The sequence below is a fragment of the Vicugna pacos genome, chromosome 9 (assembly GCF_048564905.1).
Source record: "Vicugna pacos chromosome 9, VicPac4, whole genome shotgun sequence".
Taxonomy (NCBI): Eukaryota; Metazoa; Chordata; class Mammalia; order Artiodactyla; family Camelidae; genus Vicugna; species Vicugna pacos.
Window position 1 is genome coordinate 75,940,522 of NC_132995.1, and position 20,181 is coordinate 75,960,702.

The 20,181-nt window shown below is 47.4% G+C and overlaps 1 protein-coding gene across 3 annotated transcripts in view; it reads left to right on the top strand.

Moving 5' to 3' along the window:
* TGFBR3 (transforming growth factor beta receptor 3) overlaps positions 1–20,181 on the top strand; it is a 179,071-nt gene that overhangs the window by 17,153 nt on the left and 141,737 nt on the right. For all 3 annotated transcript variants that reach the window (XM_072968230.1, XM_072968231.1, XM_072968232.1), the window contains exon 2: positions 5,688–5,866. In XM_072968230.1, the coding sequence (XP_072824331.1) occupies positions 5,779–5,866 (88 nt within the window). In that variant the 5' untranslated portion in view covers positions 5,688–5,778. The remainder of the gene's footprint in view (positions 1–5,687; positions 5,867–20,181) is intronic.

Below are 20,181 nucleotides of genomic sequence, written 5' to 3' on the forward strand. Positions count from 1 at the left end.
ACTGGGAACATTTTAATGATCTGCTGGAAACCATTTCGTGTTAAAGGTGCCAGAACGTCAGGTGTTACTATTACTTGAGTTTCGGGAATGGTCATTTATTTTTCTGTTCCACTTAACATACCTCTGTCTTGAAGATCTTCACGTTTGCTGAGCATCCTCCTGACTGGGGGCTGAGCAGTTTCGTGTTAAGATATGAGGGTGCACAGGTTTGTGTTCATCTTCAAAGAGCTTGAGTCGTAAAGCATTGCCAAGGGCTGTTTGCTTGTCAGAGCCGCTGCCCACAGCCCCGAGGTCAGGTCACAGTTTGTGATCAGCAACGACTCGTGCCGAGCACGTACGCCAGCGTGGAGGTACCCGTGTCTGAAGGCAGCAAGGGCACAGGCTGCGCCCTGCCTTGGAGAAAATGTTTTGTTTCCAGAGATGGACTGTTGATGGGAGAAAATGGTTCCCAGTTTGTGGGAACAGACCTGGAGCTTCAAGGTAGAGTGTTGTTCATGGAAGGACCCAGCTTTTACTCTTGACTCTGCCGCATTGCTCTGGGTACGTGCTGGGCTTAGAGATGGGGCACCTCTTCATCCATGAGTCGTGTTGACCGCTTCCCGCATTGAAAGCTGTTCATGTAATCTTTAGCATGTGAATTCTCTGAATTGATAATTTCGAGTTAATTGTAAGTTCTGATTTTGAATAGTCGCAGTATGTCACCCATCTCTAAGAGGAAGTTAGTAATTTTTCTTGTGGGCTCTTCTTGCCAGACTTCATTTTGCCACGTTTTCTCTCTAAGATAGAGCAAGATCTCCTCTTTAAAAAACATCCTGGTCAGCCCCCGGGAGTTCAGTTCCCAGCCAATTCCTTCTGAACATTAGCTTCACCCGTGATGGTTCTCAAGACTTGTTTGGGTAGGGGTTGTCAGCTCATCCCGGCATTTCCCCGTGCGTCCCCGTGCGTCCTCGTGAGTGCTGTTGGATCACCGGAGCGTCCGGGGCAGCACGCTCAGTTTAATGGCCTCAGAAAGAGACACAGGGGAGATTAGAAGCATTAGCATCACTTTTTTTTAATCCATTAAACTCTCACTCAGAATTATTTTGTTTATTTGTGGATACTGAAAGTTCTGGTACCCTTTGAATGGACAACATTACTTTGAAATGTGCACAAAATGACTGTTACACATTGGACTGAAATTGTTCTTTCAAGATTTCAGAGTACCCTGTTTATATTTCTAAAGGAAGCATTTAACTCCTAAGGTCTAAAGAGACACAGTGAGGTCAGAAGACCGGGGTGAGGGGGCCCTGGGGCCTTGCAAGTTGAGTGTGGTATAACCTCAGAGAAGGAGAAGACGTTGTAATTCCCTAGGTTTTTTTTTTTCTGTAAGTTTTTAAAAGTTGCAGTTTATTCTCAATGCACAAGAACAAACAAGGACTGTACACGGTCACATGATGATTTTTAGGTAGCGTCAGTTGTGCAGGAAGAAGTTTAACTCTGCTGTCTGCAACAGCAGCAACAATAGTTTATATACACGTATGACCAAAATCAACTCATGTTTTCTGTATTTTTTTATTGAGGTACAGTCAGTTTACAATGTGGTGTCAATTTCTGGTGTACAGCACAATTTTTCAGTCATACATGAATATACATACATTCATTTTCATATTCTTTTTCACCGTGAGCTACCACAAGGTCTTGGATACATTTCCCTGTGCTATGCAGTATGGACTTGTTCATCTATTCTGTATATACCTGTCAGTAGCTACAAATCTTGAATTCCCAGTCTGTCCTTTCCCATCCCTTCATCCCTGGCAGCCACAAGTTTGTATTCTGTGTCTGTGAGTTTGTTTCTGTTTTATATTTAAGTTCATTTGTCTTCTTTTTTTTTTTAGATTCCACATATGAGCGATCTCATATGGTATTTTTCTTTCTCTTTCTAGCTTACTTCACTTAGAATGACGTTCTCCAGGAGCATCCATGTTGGGGCAGATGGCGTTATGTTGTCATTTTTATAGCTGAATAGTATTCCATTGTATAAATATAGCACAACTTCTTTATCCAATCACCTGGTGATGGACATTTAGGCTGTTTCCATGTCTTGGTTATTGTGAATAGTGCTGCTATGAACATTGGGGTGCAAGTGTCTTTTTGAAGTAGGGTTCCTTCTGGATACATGCCCAGGAGCGGGATTCCTGGGTCATATGGTAAGTCTATTCCTAGTCTTTTGAGGAACCTCCATACTGTTTTCCACAGTAGCTGCACCAAACTGCATTCCCACCAGCAGTGCAGGAGGGTCCCCTTTTCTCCACAGCCTCTCCAGCATTTGTCATTTGTGGATTTTTGAATGATGACCATTCTGACTGGTGTGAGGTGATACCTCATTGCAGTTTTGATTTGCATTTCTCTCATAATTAGTGATATTGAGCATTTTTTCCTGTGCCTCTTGGTCGTTTGTTTGTCTTCACTGGAGAATTGCTTATTTAGGTCTTCTGCCCATTTTTGGATTGGGTTGTTTGTTTTTTTCTTATTAAGTCACATGAGCTATTTATATATTCTGGAGATCAAGCCTTTGTCGGTTTCATCTTTTGCAAATATTTTCTCCCATTCTGTAGGTGGTTGTTTTGTTTTGCTTATGGTTTCCTTTGCTGTGCAAAAGCTTGTAGGTTTAATTAGGTCCCATTTGCTTGTTTTTTCTTTTATTTCTATTTCTTGGGTAGACTGCCCTAGGAGAGCATTGCTGAGACGTATGTAAGATCATGTTTTGCCTGTATTTCTCTAGTTTTATTCCAGATCTGCAACTTTTCTGAAGCCTTTGATCATCCTGTGCCCTCCTAGTTGGGGAGCTGATCCCTAAGTCGTGTGTTAAGGTGCTGATGTGTGCAAGTCTTGGCCAAAACTGGAGTTCCACTGAATGGAACGACACGCTTCCCCTTTTATTCTCTTTCGCCTTAGGATCCTGTCACCACATTGGGAAGATTAGGCAAAAACTCTCTGCAGTTTATTTTCTTTCTGAACAAGTTACATTATGGAGGGACTTTAAACTGAAAGAAGAAAAGCCCCCTCTTTGTCAGACGCAGCAGTGTGTGAGTTTCAACTTGCCTTGGACTTCCGCAGAGATGTTTTGAGATCCGGCGTAAACTTGCTGTGGTTTGCCTTTGGGCGTCAGCCTGTTGAGCTTGGCTCTGTTCTATCTGTAATTGCTGCATTTTAATAATTGCCCAATATTCTCGTCAGCAATTTGCAGTCTATATTTTTAATAGAACCATTGGCCGTTCTTCTCCACAGGTTCATTCAGACCTGGTTTAAGCCCTGGATTAATGAGCCTGGCCCACAGACCCTCTGCCGCTGTGGGCGGGGGCGATACAAGCTCATTAAACAGCTCCGGGAGCCTCGTGCTGGCGGAGCGGCTGTGCGCACCGGAAGTCCTCTGGGAAGCCGCCTTCTTCTGAGCTCTCCTCACGGGCTTTGCTTATAAAAATCACCCTCAGCGTTGGTTGAAATAGCGTTTTCTTTTAGAGAGAATTTCCCTTATCAGTCCATTCAGGAAACCTAATCTTTTGTGGGGGAAAAATAGGGACAAATTCTCTTCGCTGTCACTGATTTTTTAGGTTAACAGGGGAGACGTCCGTTACTTCTGAGACAGTGGAACTGTGGTGACAGGAGCGTCGGCCTTCAGGGGATGATTGAAGTCAGTTTCACGGTATCCAAAATAATCTCTAAAATTCAGCCAGTTTTGAAGGTGAGACCGTTGTGCCGAATGACTTGTGCCTCAGTCTGACGGGCGATTTTGTTCTTCAGTGGTTCCCCTCTTCAGCTTATCTCCTTGTTGTGTCTGTTGTAATGCTTATTTTGCAGTAAACAAAAGATTAAACTGGTTACAGCACAGGGAACTATATTCAGTTTCTTGTAATAACATATAATGTAAAAGAGTCTGAATAAAAAATGTATGTCTATGTATAGTTGAAATGCTGTGCTGCACACCTGAAACTAACAGTGTAAATCGACTACACTTCAGTAAAAAATAAAATTAAACGAAAGATTAAACTGATTTTCCAGTAGCTAAGAATTATATAAATAACCACACCCTAATTTCTCCACTTTATTGATATAAATATACCTCAAAAGGAATGGACAATAATGTGATGACAATAGCTAACATTTATTCATTGCTTATTATGTGCCAGGCACTGCTCTAAGCAATGTCTATACGTTAACTCCTTTACTCCTCACAACAGGCTACGGGATAGGGTCATGGGTGGAGTAACCCCAGCGTCACCCGTTGGGCAGGTGGCTGAGTGGGCTTACCCTTAGGGGCTTCTAACTGCCGCCGTAATCCGTGTTTTACTCATCCTAGGCTTTTCATCGCTATCACATACCAAGATTGAACCACAGTGCCTCCTGTGTATGTAATAATATAGTTTAAAAGCATATCTGAAAAAATTGAAATTAGAGCTTTATTGTTACTATTTCTGGGTGGGTAATACTTGTAAAACCCAAATAGATATTCAGTGAAAAGGTTCCCTCTCCCTCCCGTCACTTTCCTCGAATCAACCTGCTTCTCTCCTGTCAAAGCCCATTAGTGTTACTACTGCAGGGAACCATTTAAAATATCTTTCTCTTAACACTTGATGCAGTGAACCAAGACCATTTAATTAGACACTCATTTTGCCACTGACTTGGCGTTTCTGCACTGTACCTGCAGGTTCCCAAGCTGGCTTTGCCTCTGAGGGTAGCGAGCTGGTTCTGGGGGTGCTATCTCTAACAGGGCTGCAGTCTCCAGCTGTTTGAGGTGGGTCCTAGAGAACCCGTGGTCCCGCCTTGCTCAGGGCTCAGAGCAGCCAGGGTCTTTATGCTTCTACCTAGTTGTTGGGTAACTTTTATTCCTGATAAGAGAAATCATGTCCTTACTCAATGCCTGAAACATAGTAGGTGCTCAGTAAATAAATGTTTGTTGAGTTGAACAACTTCTGTGGGTTGTGCCAGGCTTAGGGAGACAAGGCTGGAAAATACATGTTGGCTGATCTTCAGGGTCATAGGAAGGGTATTCAAGTTAAGTAACCCTCACAAAACTCATCATTCAAGGCTCTAGATAGGAAAGGCTTAGAAAGGACCTTCTGGATCCTCTGGTCAAGTAACCAGATAGTCTCAGCTGGGGTTGAGAGACGGGGAGAGACATTTTTCACCTGTTAACAGATTGGCAAACAGTTGAAATAAGAATCTTGCCTTTTAATCTTTATTTTTTTAGATTGATTCTAAATGTATTTCAGTTTGATCCCTGTGACAGTCCTGTTACTGTAACATTAGACTGAGTTTGTAACCAGAGTTGTCTGTGTTTTCCTGCTGACACTAGGGAGTTTGTGTATGGTGTTGAGTGTCGTTGATTATTTTAGTGCTCCAGTATAACTCATGATGTTATATTATAGATGTACTTTGATTTTCTTCTGTTTTCTTGAATATTTTATATAAAACCAAAGATTTTAAATGTCAAAAACAAGCATGCCTTTGCAGAAGTATTTGCTATAAAGATCTTTATTAGGTAATTATTATCCCCCTCCCACCCGCCTTTGCTTGAGTGCTGTCTTGGCATCTTTTGAGATAAATTTATCTTAACACTTTTTAGAAATTCTTCATTTCACTTTAATGTGTACTTATGCAAAGAAATTCCCACATTAACTTTTCTTCATAAAATGTTTATGTTTTTATAGGCAATTTGAAAGTTGGAAAGAAGGATTTTAAGGTCACTTCTGATTTGCAAAGATTGTTGAGGATCTGAGAGCTGCAGGCGGAGGTGACTGAATGGGACACCCTTTTGGAGAAATAAAAATGACTTCTGCCTGTGTGATCGCCATGTTTGCCCTGATGAGCTCCTGTTTGGCAGCTGCAGGTAAGTTGCATAATATAAATTGAGTGTTCATTATACATATGTTCTTTTGGATATATTTTTCTTCAGCCGCTTCAGTTTAGAGGAATTTAGGACATGTGATCTTTGTGTAAAACTTGAGTACTTCTGCTCTTCAAGGAAATGAAACATTTGACTGCTGCACAGATGCGTAGCATGTTTGCCTGGGTATATTTTACTAGACTGGCGCTAGACATTCTAGTGTCAGTGACGCAGACACCTAACGGACCTTCAGTGTTGAGGTTGGTAGGGGACAAACATGCTAATGTTTCATCCCACTGAATTTTGTTTCATGCATGGATTGCATTTGCTTCCTTGTCCGAAGTACTAATTTCAAGAACGCTTTTTTGTTCTTTATCCCCAAATTAGATCTTTTACATAGTAGCAACACTCCTGGTATAGGCTGCTTAGGAGATATTTAATTTTGCCTATTAGATTTTTTAATGTGTAGCTTTTCAAAGATTACAGAACTACACTGTGCTTCCTAGAGGCCATGGGAGTGTGAGGATGGAGATGAGAGGAAGCAGATGATTTAGTTGGAACATTGTTGCTTAAGTAAGAGTATCAGATCCTCCACATCAACATTTAGTGCTGGCAGTCAGGGTTACTTAAAGAATTCGGAAACTTCTTTTGCTCTATTTTGTTATAATTTGCTTTGTGTCTCTTCTGTAGTGAGCTATACAGGACTAATCTGTTGGCCCAGTTCTGGTCATTGGCTGGCCGCAGCAAGAAACACATGGGCTTAAAAGATGATTAGCTTCCTGGTTTTGGCTGTTGAACTGCACATGCAGGTGACATGAGAGTGATAATACTTACCGTGTATTGAGTGTGCACGCAGGCAGGGGCTGGGCAGGCAGCTCTAGACTGTAACAGTGAATAAGGATATTCTTCTTTCTCACTTAATCACAAGTCTGAGGTGGGCTTGATGAATATTTTCCCCATTTCACAGATGATGAAACGAGATGTGGGGAGCGTAGCTTCCTCGTACAGCATCACGTAGCGAGGGAGTGGGGGAGCCGGGCTTCCCATCCGCGCTCCTCACCTGTGTCCCCCTGAGGGGGCCGGACCACCACGGAGGCTCTGGCTGCCTCAGACCAGGGGTCACATGCGGGCGCGGACTGGGTGAAAGCCAGTTTGCAGAAATTAGTTTGTGAGATTGGAAACAGAGAGAATGCCCTCCTTGTTGCAAATTTCTTGAGAGAAAGTTGCTAGTTTTCTTTTTCGTGATGCCGATGTGTGAATTGAACTGCCCATTCTTTCTGTCAGCAGTTTCATTTTGTATCATGATTGAAAGGTTATTTGCCTTTTAGCTTGTGCATTGACTGATCTTAATTAAAATCTCATTGAAAAGTAGTAGCGGAAAAAAAAAAGGGAGAGAGAAACAGAGAGAAACGGCCTGATGGAGAATGTGGTGTTTGGTGACCAGACGTGTAGCTGTGCCTGGGGCTCTGAGGCCGAGTATCCTGCTTTCAGCGATGCCTGAGACAGACTGGAGGACACAGCTGAAGACACTTCACGGGCACGTGGCAGTCTGGCGGCTCTGTGGTCCCTTGATGTACCTGACGGTGGAGCAGCTTTGCCTGAGACCCTCCCTCCTCTCTCAGGCCTTTGGTCAGATGTTTCTCCTGTGCTATACACACACTCAGAGCCCTGCTGGGGCGCACAGGAGACTGCAGGTGCAGCAGGCTGACAGATTTTGTAACAACCTGAGGCAGCTGACCGACGGCTCAGAGGTAGAGGTGGCTTTCTGGACGACCGAATGGGCCAAATGAATGCAGACGGAGGGAGACGTGTTCCATATACACTGATGTCCGGCAGCGTTCTGTATAGGCTCGGCGTAGTTTTAGGACAATGGTTTTTTGGGGCATTCTGGATGAATTGAACTTCAGGAAGACAGTTGAACAATGAAAACTTACAGAATAACTAATTACTTACTGTGCCAGGCCCTGTGCAAAGTGCTCTGTGTGTATTATCTCATTTCACTTCTTCAGTGTAGGTTCTTCGTCCTCAGTTGATAGACGAGGAAACTGCCGCACGGCCGTGTGAGTGCCTTCCCGGAGGCCACACCGCGGCCCAGAGGCAGGTTCAGCCACGAGCCTGCCTCGTCTGGGTCTGCAGGGTTGGCTTCAGTCTCTGCGCTGTGAGGGAGTGTTGGTCAGAAGCACGTTTGTCTTCAGAGAATGACCGTGGGTTTGCTGTGTGCCGTCTGTGCGCCCTGTTGGAGCAGCAGGTGAGTCACCTGTTCGCTGCGTCCCTGCCACGTGCAAGCACAGTGCTCGTCACTCGGGTCTACTAAGGGACATGAGATTTGTCCTTCTTTGGAGTTGCCTGTGCTTTAGTTAGGCGTGTAAAATGTAGTCGTGTAACAAAATAATCAACGCATGGTGAGCGCCGAGTAAAACAGAAGCCCCCAGAGGGCTCAGAGGTGGGTTAGAGCGGCTGAGGGGGGGCTCTGTGGAGGCCTGGGTCTCGAGCTCTGTTTTGAAGACCAGGCAGAATCTAGAAAGAGGAAGGACTGGGCTCGGCAGCTGGAAGAGCAGTGTCTGGCGCAGAGGGGGGCGCTCGGGGCCTCGAGCTCGTTCTAAAGCGTGGATGACCCGGGTCGGGAGTGTGGAGGCAGTCTGTCTGGAGGGAGGCGTGGGGTGGACTGCCGAGGACCCTGAGAGTCAGGACAGCGCTGTGGATTGCATCCTGAGATTTCGCGTCTCCCTTCTCCATCCTTCTGTAGCCAGAGGCACGCTCTGTACAATCTCAGAATCAACTGAGACCTCGGGAGGTGAACCTGAGAAGTGCCCTCCGTGGCTGCAGCGGTGGCGGCGCCTGGCGTGTGGGCCGACACTCCCTCGCCCAGGGTTTGCTCTCGGCCAGCGGGTCTGCTTGTCTTTGTAGGACGACCTTGTGGGGTAGGGTTAGTAGTTTTAGCATCATCTGCATTTTCCACACAAGGAAACTGAGGCTCAGCAACGAATGAGTGGCAGAGCCGGGACTTGAACCTAGGCAGCGTGGCCCTAGAACCCAGCCCATCAGCCACTCCACTCGGGCCTGCGTGCAGGAGACCCTCAGTGAGGGATGAATGAGCCCCTTCTCTTGGTTGATTCAACACCAGGTGAGCAGCCGCCATGAGACATCCTGGAACCAGATTAAACCCTTTTGGCCTCAGAAGAAATGCGTGTAAGTCATTGAGTGGAAGGGCCCTCAGGTCACGGGCCGTCTTTATTTGCATTCTTATTCCGCAGACACGGCTGTGAGGCTGTGTGGCAGGGTCCCTGGCGGCAGGCCGGGTGAAGGCCTGGGTGCGCGGCCGGGAGGAGCACAGCACAGCAGGTGCGCCCAAGGCGGGAGGGTGGCCTTGGGAGCCCGCCCTCGGGCCCTCAGTGAGAGCCTTCCTCTGTCTGCTCGTGGCTGAGGGTGAAGGAGGCAGGGGGCAGCAAGCCGCATCCCGGGTCAGTGGTTGCTGTGACAGGATTCGTACTTCTCCTTCCCTCCCGCGCTCCGTGGTTGCCTTACGCGCTGTGGGAAGGGAGGGCCCCGCTCGGTGCTCCAGAGCCGTGGCAATACCGTGGTGCCTCCCGGTTAGAAATTACTGTAGGGTTTTGGTGCCTTATCTTCGATCCTGTGACCTATCTAAGAGAAGTGGGAAGTTTAAAAAGTAAGCGCTTGCTCCTGTGGGCTGAAGGCTCACTGTTTTCACTTTAAAAACTGTCCTGCTACACATCTTTAAAAAATATTAACTGCTGCCTCTGAGGCTTGCCAGCGTCAGGCAGGGCTGTGCCCCAGGAGCCTCAGGAACGAGAAAAAGAGGCGCGTATGGGGCTTTCAGGGAGCGCGGCTTGGTAGACGGGACGGGCTGGCCTGTACCCCCGGCCCCTCGTGTTGGGTCGGTCAGAGGGGACCTGCAGAGGCTGCCCCCGCCTCTGTGCCAGCTGGGTGCGGACGGGGCGGCCGTCCCCCTCATCCTGCAGTCTGTTTGGTGCCTGGATGCATCCTTTTGGAGGCTCACCCACGAGCCTCACACACGCTTCTATCGAGCACACACATTTCTTCTCAGCTTTATCGGGGGTACCTGGAATTCCAGCTACGGTCCGCTGGAAAATGGAGATGTTTTTAGTTGGCGTTATTTTCCTGCTAAGAAAGCTCTGAGTCCGTGGGGCAGCAGGCAGAGACACCAGCTGGTTGATGCTTGGGTTGGAATGGGACACGCTGGCAGCCTCGCGGGGGAGGCTGAACGAATAATACGATTTTGTGTGTATCGTTTTCAAAGCGCTTTCGTGCCTGGGGTTGCGCTTGGTTCTCACAGCGGTTCCGGGGCGGCCAGGGCTGTTTTCTTCGTTTATAGAGTAAGAGTGACGGGGCTTGAGAGAAAGCAGGCAGTTTAGGAAGGTGGGCCCTCTTGGCTGAACCCGAACCCAGCACACTTCCGCAGGCCGGCCGGCCGCACAGCCCTGGGGCCTCCCCCTCCAGGCGCGGTGCGGCGCCTCTGCACCCAGCGCCAGCCGGGCGCCCTGGCGGCGCTTCGCGCCAACCAGTTCCTTCCGTCCTCGCAGAGGCCCGCGAGGGAGGTGTTCATCGTCACCGCTGGTCTGTGATTATTTCTGCTGCCACCAGTCCCACCATTGTTGTTCTACTCGTTTTACAGTTGAGGAAACTGAGGCTTAGAGAAGAAAAATGTAACATACAATGAGAGACACAGTTTTAAAAAAGTTAAAGCGGTCCTTTGTGTAGTAATAGCCACACAGCGAGTAAGTGGCCGAGTGGCCGCAGACCCAGAGTTCGCGCTCCTGCTGCCGTGCTGCCCGAAGGCAGCTGGCGCTCTTGCTCTCACTTGAGATCAGTGGCCCGAGGGCCACAGAGGTGGTTTTACCACAGTTTCCTCCTCTCTGCCAGCCGAGGGCCCAGAGGCTGTAACTCCTAGTGGCAGGGGAGCGGGGAGGGTGCTGGCAGGGGCTGCCGCCAGGGGATGTAAAGGCGAGAGAAGGGATAGACTTGAAGGAAAGCACGTTCACACGGCCTTCTCTTGCTAAGCCCTGAGGTTCTGGACACGCCAGTTGACTTGGTCTGTGATTATTACTGTTTTTAGTGGTTATTATAACCACTTTTGTGCTTAATTCCACTGTTGGATACTTGGGGAAAGATTGTCAGCTGTGACACCAGCTGTCACCAGGGAGCCAACTTTCTGCTGATTTTAAAGAGCGAAGAACAGTTATTTAAAGACCCGGAGTGAGTAGGGTGGCCTGCGTGCGAGGTGGCGGTGCCTCGGGGGTACCGTGCACACCCAGGCGTGCTGAGGTCTCTGCCTCCCTTTCTTTAGGTTTTTGCACGGAAACAACACACACACACACACAGTTGGGACAGCTAGCTGGATTCAGTTAAAAGATGAGTTCATTTCTCAAAGATTACCCTGCCCTCCATGTTCCACCCATGGGAGTAGGGCTATGATATGATATCAAAGGATTTTTTTTCATTTGCAAGGAGATTAGGTAGTGGGACAACTACATGTGCACACAACATAGGAAAGGTTTACCAAGAGCATGAGTGAGATTATACACAGGTCTGGTGTCAGACGAGCCGGCAGAACCCAGTTTCCCTCCCCTTTGCATCCTTATCCTAGACTGTAGTTGCCCCCCAGCTTTCTGGATTCCTGGTTTATTTGGGTTATTTTTGGACACTAATGATGGTGCATTTTGTAAACACTGATCAACTTTTCCACAAGACAGAGCTACCTGTGTGTGACCACGTGGTGTTCAGTTGCTCCAGGCTTATGCTTCCACACACCGGGGACATAGGAAGTCAGGCTTTCTCAGCTTGTGTGCTCTGATAACTAAACCCTGATGGTCTGGGGCCAGCTCGAATCACTGGTGAAGCTCCTGGCCCCAAGTGCTGGTGCTGGAAGTGTTACAGGAACCCAGCGTGTCCTGGGGCGTGTCTCACCATGAGGCCGGCCCCCAGCACCGGCCCTGCACGTGGGCGTCAAGGCATGGAGGTGTCTGCCGTTCGCGGAAGACGGTCCCGGCCTGCACTGCATCCCTGTGTATTGCTGACTTTCTTTCCTTTAAAACGTTCTCTGCCAGAGTGGCCTAAAAAAGATTTATCCTGAAGTCCAGTATAATCATATTTTGTTCTCTGAGAGGACGCTGTAAATCAGGCTTGAAAACTCGCCCGCTCTCAGAATGCTCCTTCCAAGGACCAGGCAGCAGGTGCGCTGGGGATGGAGGCCCAGCTCTTCCCCTGCCCTGCCCTGCCAACTCTTAGAAATCTTGGGGGAAAAAAAAAGAACTAGAGTGGAATGTGGAAAATCTTACTGCCTTCAAAGGAAAATATTGATTTAAAAATAAAAGTTACTCTCTCTTTTGGCAATGAAGGGAACCGTATAGTGATAAACGGTAATTATGGCAAAAGGAAAACGTTCCAGTAAGACTGCTCTGAGTTCGTCATGTTCTTCCCTTTGTCCTCACGGGCCTGAGTAGCTTAGTCCTGGTCTAAATGATAGCGCCGTCAGGAGTAACGTCAGGACTGACGTCAGGAGTAACGTCAGGAGTAATGTCAGGAGTAACACCGTCAGGAGTAATGTCAGGAGTAACAGGAGGACACTCCCTTCCTGCCTGCCTTTCTGGCCCATCCACAAGGATGCTCGGGTAGCAGAGGCCTCGGGGAGAGCAGGGCACGGCTTGTGGAGTCAGTCCCTGCTCTGTTGTTTCCATCAGCGGTGCCACCGAGCTGCTGCAGTGCTTTCCTGAGACGAGTTTTTCCAGCTGGACACGTCGGCTGCTGGCTCCAGCGTTCCACTGCTGCTCGGCGAAGCAAAATGCCACCTCGCTCTCACTTGCCCCTTTCTTTTGAGTTAGAGGAAAGACCCAGTTATCTCTTCACCTTTTCTTTCAACTTTAAATACTGCTTGTGTTAGAAGGAGCTTGTAGTCTGGTGAATCAGCTTTGAATGCTTCCCAGGTCACAGGTACGCTGCTGGTTTCTGGGGCACAGCAAAAGGAAACTTTGGAGTTCATGCAAATGATGATTTTTTTTCCATCTTCTAACAAGGTTAAGTTTCCTAAAGTGTTAATTGGCTGAGTTATTCAGCAAGCATATACTGAGCATTCTACTTTTGTTTTTTGAAGAGCAATGCTATTGTTAATGAGTTTAGTTCATACTGAGCATTTTGTCGATACAGCAGTGAACAAAACAGACAAAAATCCTCGTCCACCAGAAGCTTACATTCTAGTGAAGAGAGACAGACCAGAAACAAAGAAATTATGCGTATTTTTGCAAGTTCAGTGGAGAAAAAGCAGAGGGGCTGGGGGCTGCTAAGGGGGAGTATAATTTAAAGTAAGGTGACTAGAGAGGGCCTCCCGGGAAGATGACATTTGAGCAAAGATTTGAAGGGGGTGAGCTAAGTGGGTATCTGGGAAACGAGCATTCCAGACACAAGGGGAAGCAGGTGCAAAGGCCCTGAGGTGGCGGCTTGTTTGAAGTGCGCAAGCTCCGTAAACAGGTAGGTGGCTGCTGGTGCGGTCGGAGAGTTACCTGGGGGCAGGCGTGGGGCTGCATATAGCCTTGTGGGCTGTTGTAAAGTGTTTTCTCTGCATGAGCTAGCGCCGTTGGCGGGTTTGAGCAGCACAATGATGTGACCTGAGGGATATTTTAACAGGATCACTCTGACTGCAGTGTTGAGAGTAGACTTTTGGGCGAGGGTGCATTTGAGGATACTGGTTGGTGGTCATTGTAATAGTTGAGGCCAGAGATGATGGGACCAGAATCAGATTTTAGAGGGAAGGACCCTTGGGAGTGAAATGCTTTTGAAATTAAGAATGACTGTGGGGGAGGGTATAGCTCAGTGGTAGAGTGTGCGCTTAGCGCTCATGAGGCCCTGGGTTCAATCCCCAGTGCCTCCATTAAAAATAAATAAAGCTAATTATTGTCCACCCCCCCCCAGAAAAAGGGAAAAAAAAAGAAAAGAAGGACAGAGAAAGTAAACATTAAAAAAGAATGATTTTGTGGTTTTTCTTTCAATTTGTTTCTTTTGGGGAGGAAAGAGGATAATGATACCTCGTAACAGTGGAGCCCTATGCATCACCTAATGGTGAAGGTAACTGCTTCTATGTCACAGTAAAAGCAGTACCTTAAAACATAGCACAACCCCCAAACTGTCTGAAGAAAATGTCTCTGCACGGCGAATGACTGTTGGAAAAATCACTGTCTTAAAAGCCTGGACCCTCTCTTCCCAGCTTACCTGCTGTCCTGATTCCTGTCTCAGCCTTTTTATTCCCCAGGTGGTCTGTTTTTCAGGATTATGAATCTTGAGAGTTGTATTACCACCTGTTGCAAAATTGCTTCTCGCTACAAAGCTGATGTTTCAGAGAAATACAGTTGCACCTAGCTTTATATTATAAATTAGTGTGCTGTGTGTAAACTCATTTTTATAAATTAAATTACGTATTAAGTGTGAGCAAGGAGTGATGCTTATAGCCAACTTTTTCTGTAAAGCAAATAATTTCTTTAAAGTATGTTTTGTAATATGGATTCACATCGGTTTTGCATGAGAGTGGTGTTCCCATCTTGCCTTTGGAGTTGGAAGTTATAAATAGACAAACATTAGGCCAGAGCTTTCCAAGCTTTAGTTTGCATGTGAATCCCTTGGGGGTCTCGTTAACAAGCGGATTCTGTTTTAGTGGGTCTTGATGCGTAACAGACTGCACATTTTTTTTAACAGGCCCATGCAGTGTTGCTGCTGCGGTCGGAGGACCGCATTGACAGCATGCATCGTCTGTTTTCTCAGTGCACAAGTTGTAACACAGAACCTGCAAACACTTCTAGAAAAGCCTCACTGCCACAGAGGGAGCTTGGTTTTAGCAGGCCTTTGAACAGCGACCTTGAAAACCTTTCAGTGAACTCATTTGGGTCGGAGGGATCCATGTGCTGGAGGGGAACCTGGTTTGAGGTGGCGAGTTCCACGGACACCTTTAGCTCCCCAGCTGTACGTGTGGTGCACCTGCACACCGGGTGTATCTTCACTGGCTGGGGCCACACCTTGACGTAATGACCGGGGCTGATAAAGGAGGACCTTCTCCCCAGTTCTTCCTTAATGCGCCTCTTTTGCCTTTTCCCCTTTCTTCCCCTGTGACTTAGAAGACCGAGGTGGGAGATTTGTGCTGATTCAGTGAACACAGGGACATTGGTACAGGCGGCTGTGGCCAAGGGGACCCTAGGTAACCGGGATGGTCCCGGCTGACTGGCTAGGAGGACCTGAGGTAGGTTAACAGGGGTGTTTGAAAAAGTTCAGCTCATTTTTGCTGGAGCTGTTCTGGTTTTTAGCTCTGGCTTCCTCACTGATTCCTATTGTATTCCTGTAATTGGATTCTAGGCTGAAACGTCAAAAAACTAACAGATTTCAGAAGAGAAGCTCCCTCTGAGCCGTTAGTGATGCCTGCAAGCCCTTCGACATCATGTTTGTTGGCAGTCGGGGCGAGGCGCTGAGAAGGTGTAACCTCTGTGCAGGCGGAGTTACTTAAGAATAACCGTTATTTATTTCTTTAGCCACTGAGTGGTCTGTGCAGCTTTCCGACCTGCTGTGTCAGCCCTCGTCACTGTCACGGGGGTGGTGGGGGGCAGCAGCCTCAGCGCGGCCGGAGCCCCGCCTCAAGCCCCGGGCGCCGGGCGTTCTCTTTTCGAAACTGGGACAGAAAAGTCCGGAGGAATGCAACAACACTTCTACTTCTTGCCCCCTGCTAACTTTTTTCTAGGCCTTCGAAAAATGTGTTTATCTTTCTGGGCATGCGTGTGGAGCAGTCTGGAATTCTGTGTGGCATTAGATAGTGAGAGAAGCATAGAAAGACATCCCTCTGACTGCGGCTGTGGGAGAGGGGACCTTGGATCCTGCAGCCTCTTTGATTGAAAGAAGGGAATCGGGGGGTGAGATTTACTTAAATATTTAGTTTTTAAAACTACTGTTCAGCTTCCCCGTTACAATTTTTAAAAAAAAAAACATTTTTTGGGGGTGAGTGGACTAGAAGCTCTACAAAGCTTTTCAGTATCAAATTAAGAATTTTCTCTCATTAGAAGGGAAAAAAAGTCTTTAGGGTGAAAGAATGATTTGAACTTTAAGAGCCTGATAACTGTATACTCTGAGGGCTGCGTCTGGCGTGTTGTGGAAGATCCTTAGAGCCCGACCGAGCAGCCCCCCACCATCGTCACCCCGGGATCGCTTGCAGGGACGACTTCACTGTCACCAGCCAGGTCTCAGCCTGGCCCTCTCGAGTGCCTGGGGAGTCTGTGTCCTGTGGTTTGCCACATTTAATTAGCTCTGGAAATACGTTATCAGAGGCTGTCTGGCAACATTTCATTAATGGAACGGGGTGAGTTCAAAAGCACTAATTAATTGTTTCAGATTATTTGCAAAGCCCATGCTGAAAACCCTGATGGCTGGAGGAGAAGGTGGCAGAGACCAGCCTGGACCTAACTCGGCTCAGTTGCCTTTGGAGCCGGGCCAAGAGGGGAGTTGTTTTTCTCTTTGGAGAAGTGCTTGTGGCCACATTGTTCCCTAAATTCCCCGTTCACCGCTCCAGGCTCTTGGCTGAGGGAGCGCACGTGCACCTGGCAGAGCCAGGGAGCCTGAAGACCATCTTCTAGAGGTTTTGTGTGGTTTTTGCTTGAGAGGAGCACAATTACTTAACACTCATTAACAAAATAAATACTTCCCAAGGGCCTCTTCTTAGCGGGGAGGGAGCTCCAGTTTGTTATGAAACAGTTCAGGTTCCAAGTGTTAAATGTTCAAAGGCACCAGGATCAGGTCTTAAGTAGTTTTTTTTTTCTTCCTCTTAAAATAAAACAAATCAGATACTGCATTTCCTGTGTTCGGCTGGCCCAGGGCAGCAAACGCCTCCTGCATTTGGAAAATGGTGTTCAGCAGCCTCAGTTTGAAATCCAGTGCACACAGAGCGAGCTCAGACACACCGTAGGTATGCGGGGGGACAGACTTGCATGACTTTGCTCCATTTGACGTACCTCTTACAGCAGTAACACCTAGGAGGAGCTTGGCCTGATGAATTATAGAGGAACAGTGCAAGTCCTTGCCCCTTAAAGATGAGAGCGAGTCCAGGCTTCCGAGCCAAATGCCTGAGAGCAGCGTTGGCTGCAGAGGCTGCAACAGAGAGGACTGCTTCAGACTCACCTCAGAGCCAGGCGAGCTCCGCGAGGGAGCTCTCTTCCAAGCGTCACATAGCGTTGCTGGAAAGCATTCTTCCAGAGATCTTCCCACCCCTGGCCCTGCCTCCCACGGACGGGCCTCAGCGGCCTGTCCCGTCCTCTGGGCTCGAGCTGCCTGTGAGCAAGTAGTTACGTACAAATCCGAGGCCAAGTTGTACTTTATTAACATGATTCAGGAGAAAAGAATTCTAATGAAAAATTTCAGGGAACTGTTCTGCGCTATTTCGTGATATTGTCAGATCTTCCTGAACTCAGGGAAGACCCAAGGAAATCTATTATGTCTGTTTATTACTCAACTTGGAATCTATTGAGAAAAGCTCACACGAAAACCTCAGGAGAGTATGTGCTGGTGGAGGAATTCATTCCCGAGTGCGCAGCGGCCTCTGTTTGCTCTGTGTGAGGCTGGCCTCCTGAGGTTCTGGGCAGCCTGCCTTCTCCTCAGCCAGCAGGCCTCGAGCAGCAGCTGTGGGCTTTTAACCCTTTCCACAGGTGGTCCCCGGGCGACCTGAGGGAGGTGATGGGAGTGCAGGTTTCCGAGCTGTGAGGAGTCGTGAAAGATAACTTGAAAGTTGGGAATAAAACCTTTGAACCAAAAAATGACTATGATTTTTCTTTGCTGCTTTATTTGCTTCAGTCTCATTACCCTTTTATTTTAGAAAGTAATTTTGGGGAACTATATTCAGTACCTTATGGTGAAAAAGAATATGAAAACAAGTGTATGTACATTCATGCATGACTGAAACATTATGCTGTACACCAGAAATTGACACAACATTGTAAACTGCTCTTCTCTCTCTCTATATATATATGTGCATATAAAGAAAGTAGTTTTGTTCCGTGATGTCATGACTTACTGGTTTAACTCAGTCAAGTTGCAGAATATCCCAAATAATGTTACAACTAATAGCTAAATTGGTGACTTTGAAGAGTGGTTTTCTTTAAAAAGACAAATTCAAGTTCACCCTGACCACGGTTATTTGTATTTACACCTACTTGAGTCGGGGGAGAGGAATTAGGATTGCCGTTGACAGTGAAAAATCCAGAGTCCGTTTCCTGTCGTGTCTGTCGTGCCATCCATGAACGTGGTATACTCCTCCACCTGTTAAGTTTCCTTTAATTTTTTTCAGTACTCCTTTGGAGTTTTCAGGAATTTATTTTGAAAACCGTAGTGTGTCCAGATGTGAACAGTGTTCATTATACATGTCTGTTTCATTAGAATTAGATTTGAGAACCTCTGTTTCAGAGCTGTAATTCCATCTTCTTTAGACTAGTCTTGATTAGTAGTGATCAAAATGAATGCCCCCCCGGCCATCTGAAGAGCGAGCTCAGTCGCAGGTAACTAAGACCGTCTGCTACAGCCTGGCCGGCTGTGCTCTGCACTGTAGGAACTCGGAGCTCAGCGTGTACCTCAAGAAATATGTTCTTCAGCTGCGGCTCACACTGGTGTTCCTGAGCAGGGGAGGCCATTGCATCCCCTCACCGGGATGAAGTGAGCATCCTTGTTCCTTTGGACTACAGGTCAGAGTTAGGGGCGGTCTCAGAACCCCACGACTGAAAGTTGTGCCCTTTTCTCAGGCCCTTGGGTTTTCCCAGAAGATTTTTGCTGGAGCACAGTTACCAGTGAAGCTTTATTTGGGATTTGCAACTAAAGGATTTTGTAGAGATTTTACCTTTCAAACGTGAGGAATGCCTGAGAATTCTTGTTACACTGTTACACTTTCATATAGTGTCCAGTCTTGACAGAGCTGGATTAAAGTCAGAGAGTCCAGATCTTGTGGTAGTTGTGACTTGGGTTTTGGATTCAAACGCAGGTTCAGACCCAGGCTTTGCTGTTTGCAGGCTGCACAACCACGGCCTCAGTGTCCTTGTACGTAAAACAGAGGTACTGATGATACCGCACCGTGTTCGTATGAGGATTATAAATGAGACAATGTGTGTAAATCAGAGGGTCATGTTTATTTTAAATGAAACTGTTAAAAACAGTGTTCTTTGAAAACTACGAGCATGGTGAGTAAATTTGCCCAGTCCTTTAAGTTGAAGTCTATTATTTAGGTGTATTTTTAGTGCAAAAGTCAAATCTGATCCCGAAACACAATGTTGCAGAGAAGACAGACTTCGTCAGCGCCCATTTCTTTATTTCCCATGTGTCCTGCTCAGAGCAGCACAGTGGGACTGATGCAGCTGGGAGGAAGTTTTGAATAAAAAGCTTTCTTCTTTTTTTTTCTCTTGTTTGGAAAATTTGAATTTTGAGTCCCAACTTTATGACTTTTGGAGCTTCCGTTGCCTTCCGTGTAGACTACTGCTAATTACACTTATTCTGTTGCTTGTTAGGAGCATGAAATAACATGGAAAGCAGCCAGCGGTTTATGGCACAAAGTAAGTCTTTCAAAAAGTTATTCCTTGTTTCGAGACTCTGTGTGTGTAGAACGAGAGCTAGAACAAACTTATTGACGATGGGCAGAATGAGTTTGCTGTGTAGCTGTGAGCTCCCAGCAGAGAAAAGGCAGGTCGGGGTATTTCTTGGGAAATGACTGGTTTGCTGTTGGCCGTCCAGGGCGCGGGAGGCTCTGGAATGACTGAGGAAGTGATGTGGCCTTTCACTGGAAGTGGAGGGTGAGCGTGAGTCCTCAAGAAAGCTGGTGGTGGCCCTGAGGACTGGGGCTGGCTGGGGACAGGGGGGCTCAGAAGCAGTGGAGTGGGGCCGCCCGTCAGTAACTTCCCTCGTCTGTGTGGAGCTTCCGGGCGCAGTCCCACCCTAGCCACCTCGTGTGAAGCTGTCCTCCCTCTCAGGCCCTGGTGAGCCCAGTCCTTCTCGTCTCACTCTGCTTCCCCCCACTGCACTTACCACACTGAAACGTGCTTGTCGTTTACTTACGTTTATCACTTGTGTTCCTCCACGAACATGTAAGCTCCGCGGGAGGCAGCTTGGTTTGCCTTTGCTCTGGTGCGGCTTTTCCATCTGTATGAAAAGTCTCAGGCTGAAGAGTTCCAGTATCTTTGCCTGACTCTGCTTGAGTGTGACTGTCGAGGGGAGAGCGGCGTCCATTCACTGACAGGTCCCCAGGCCCCGGCACGTAGTGGGCGCGGGGTATTTATTGAGTAAGT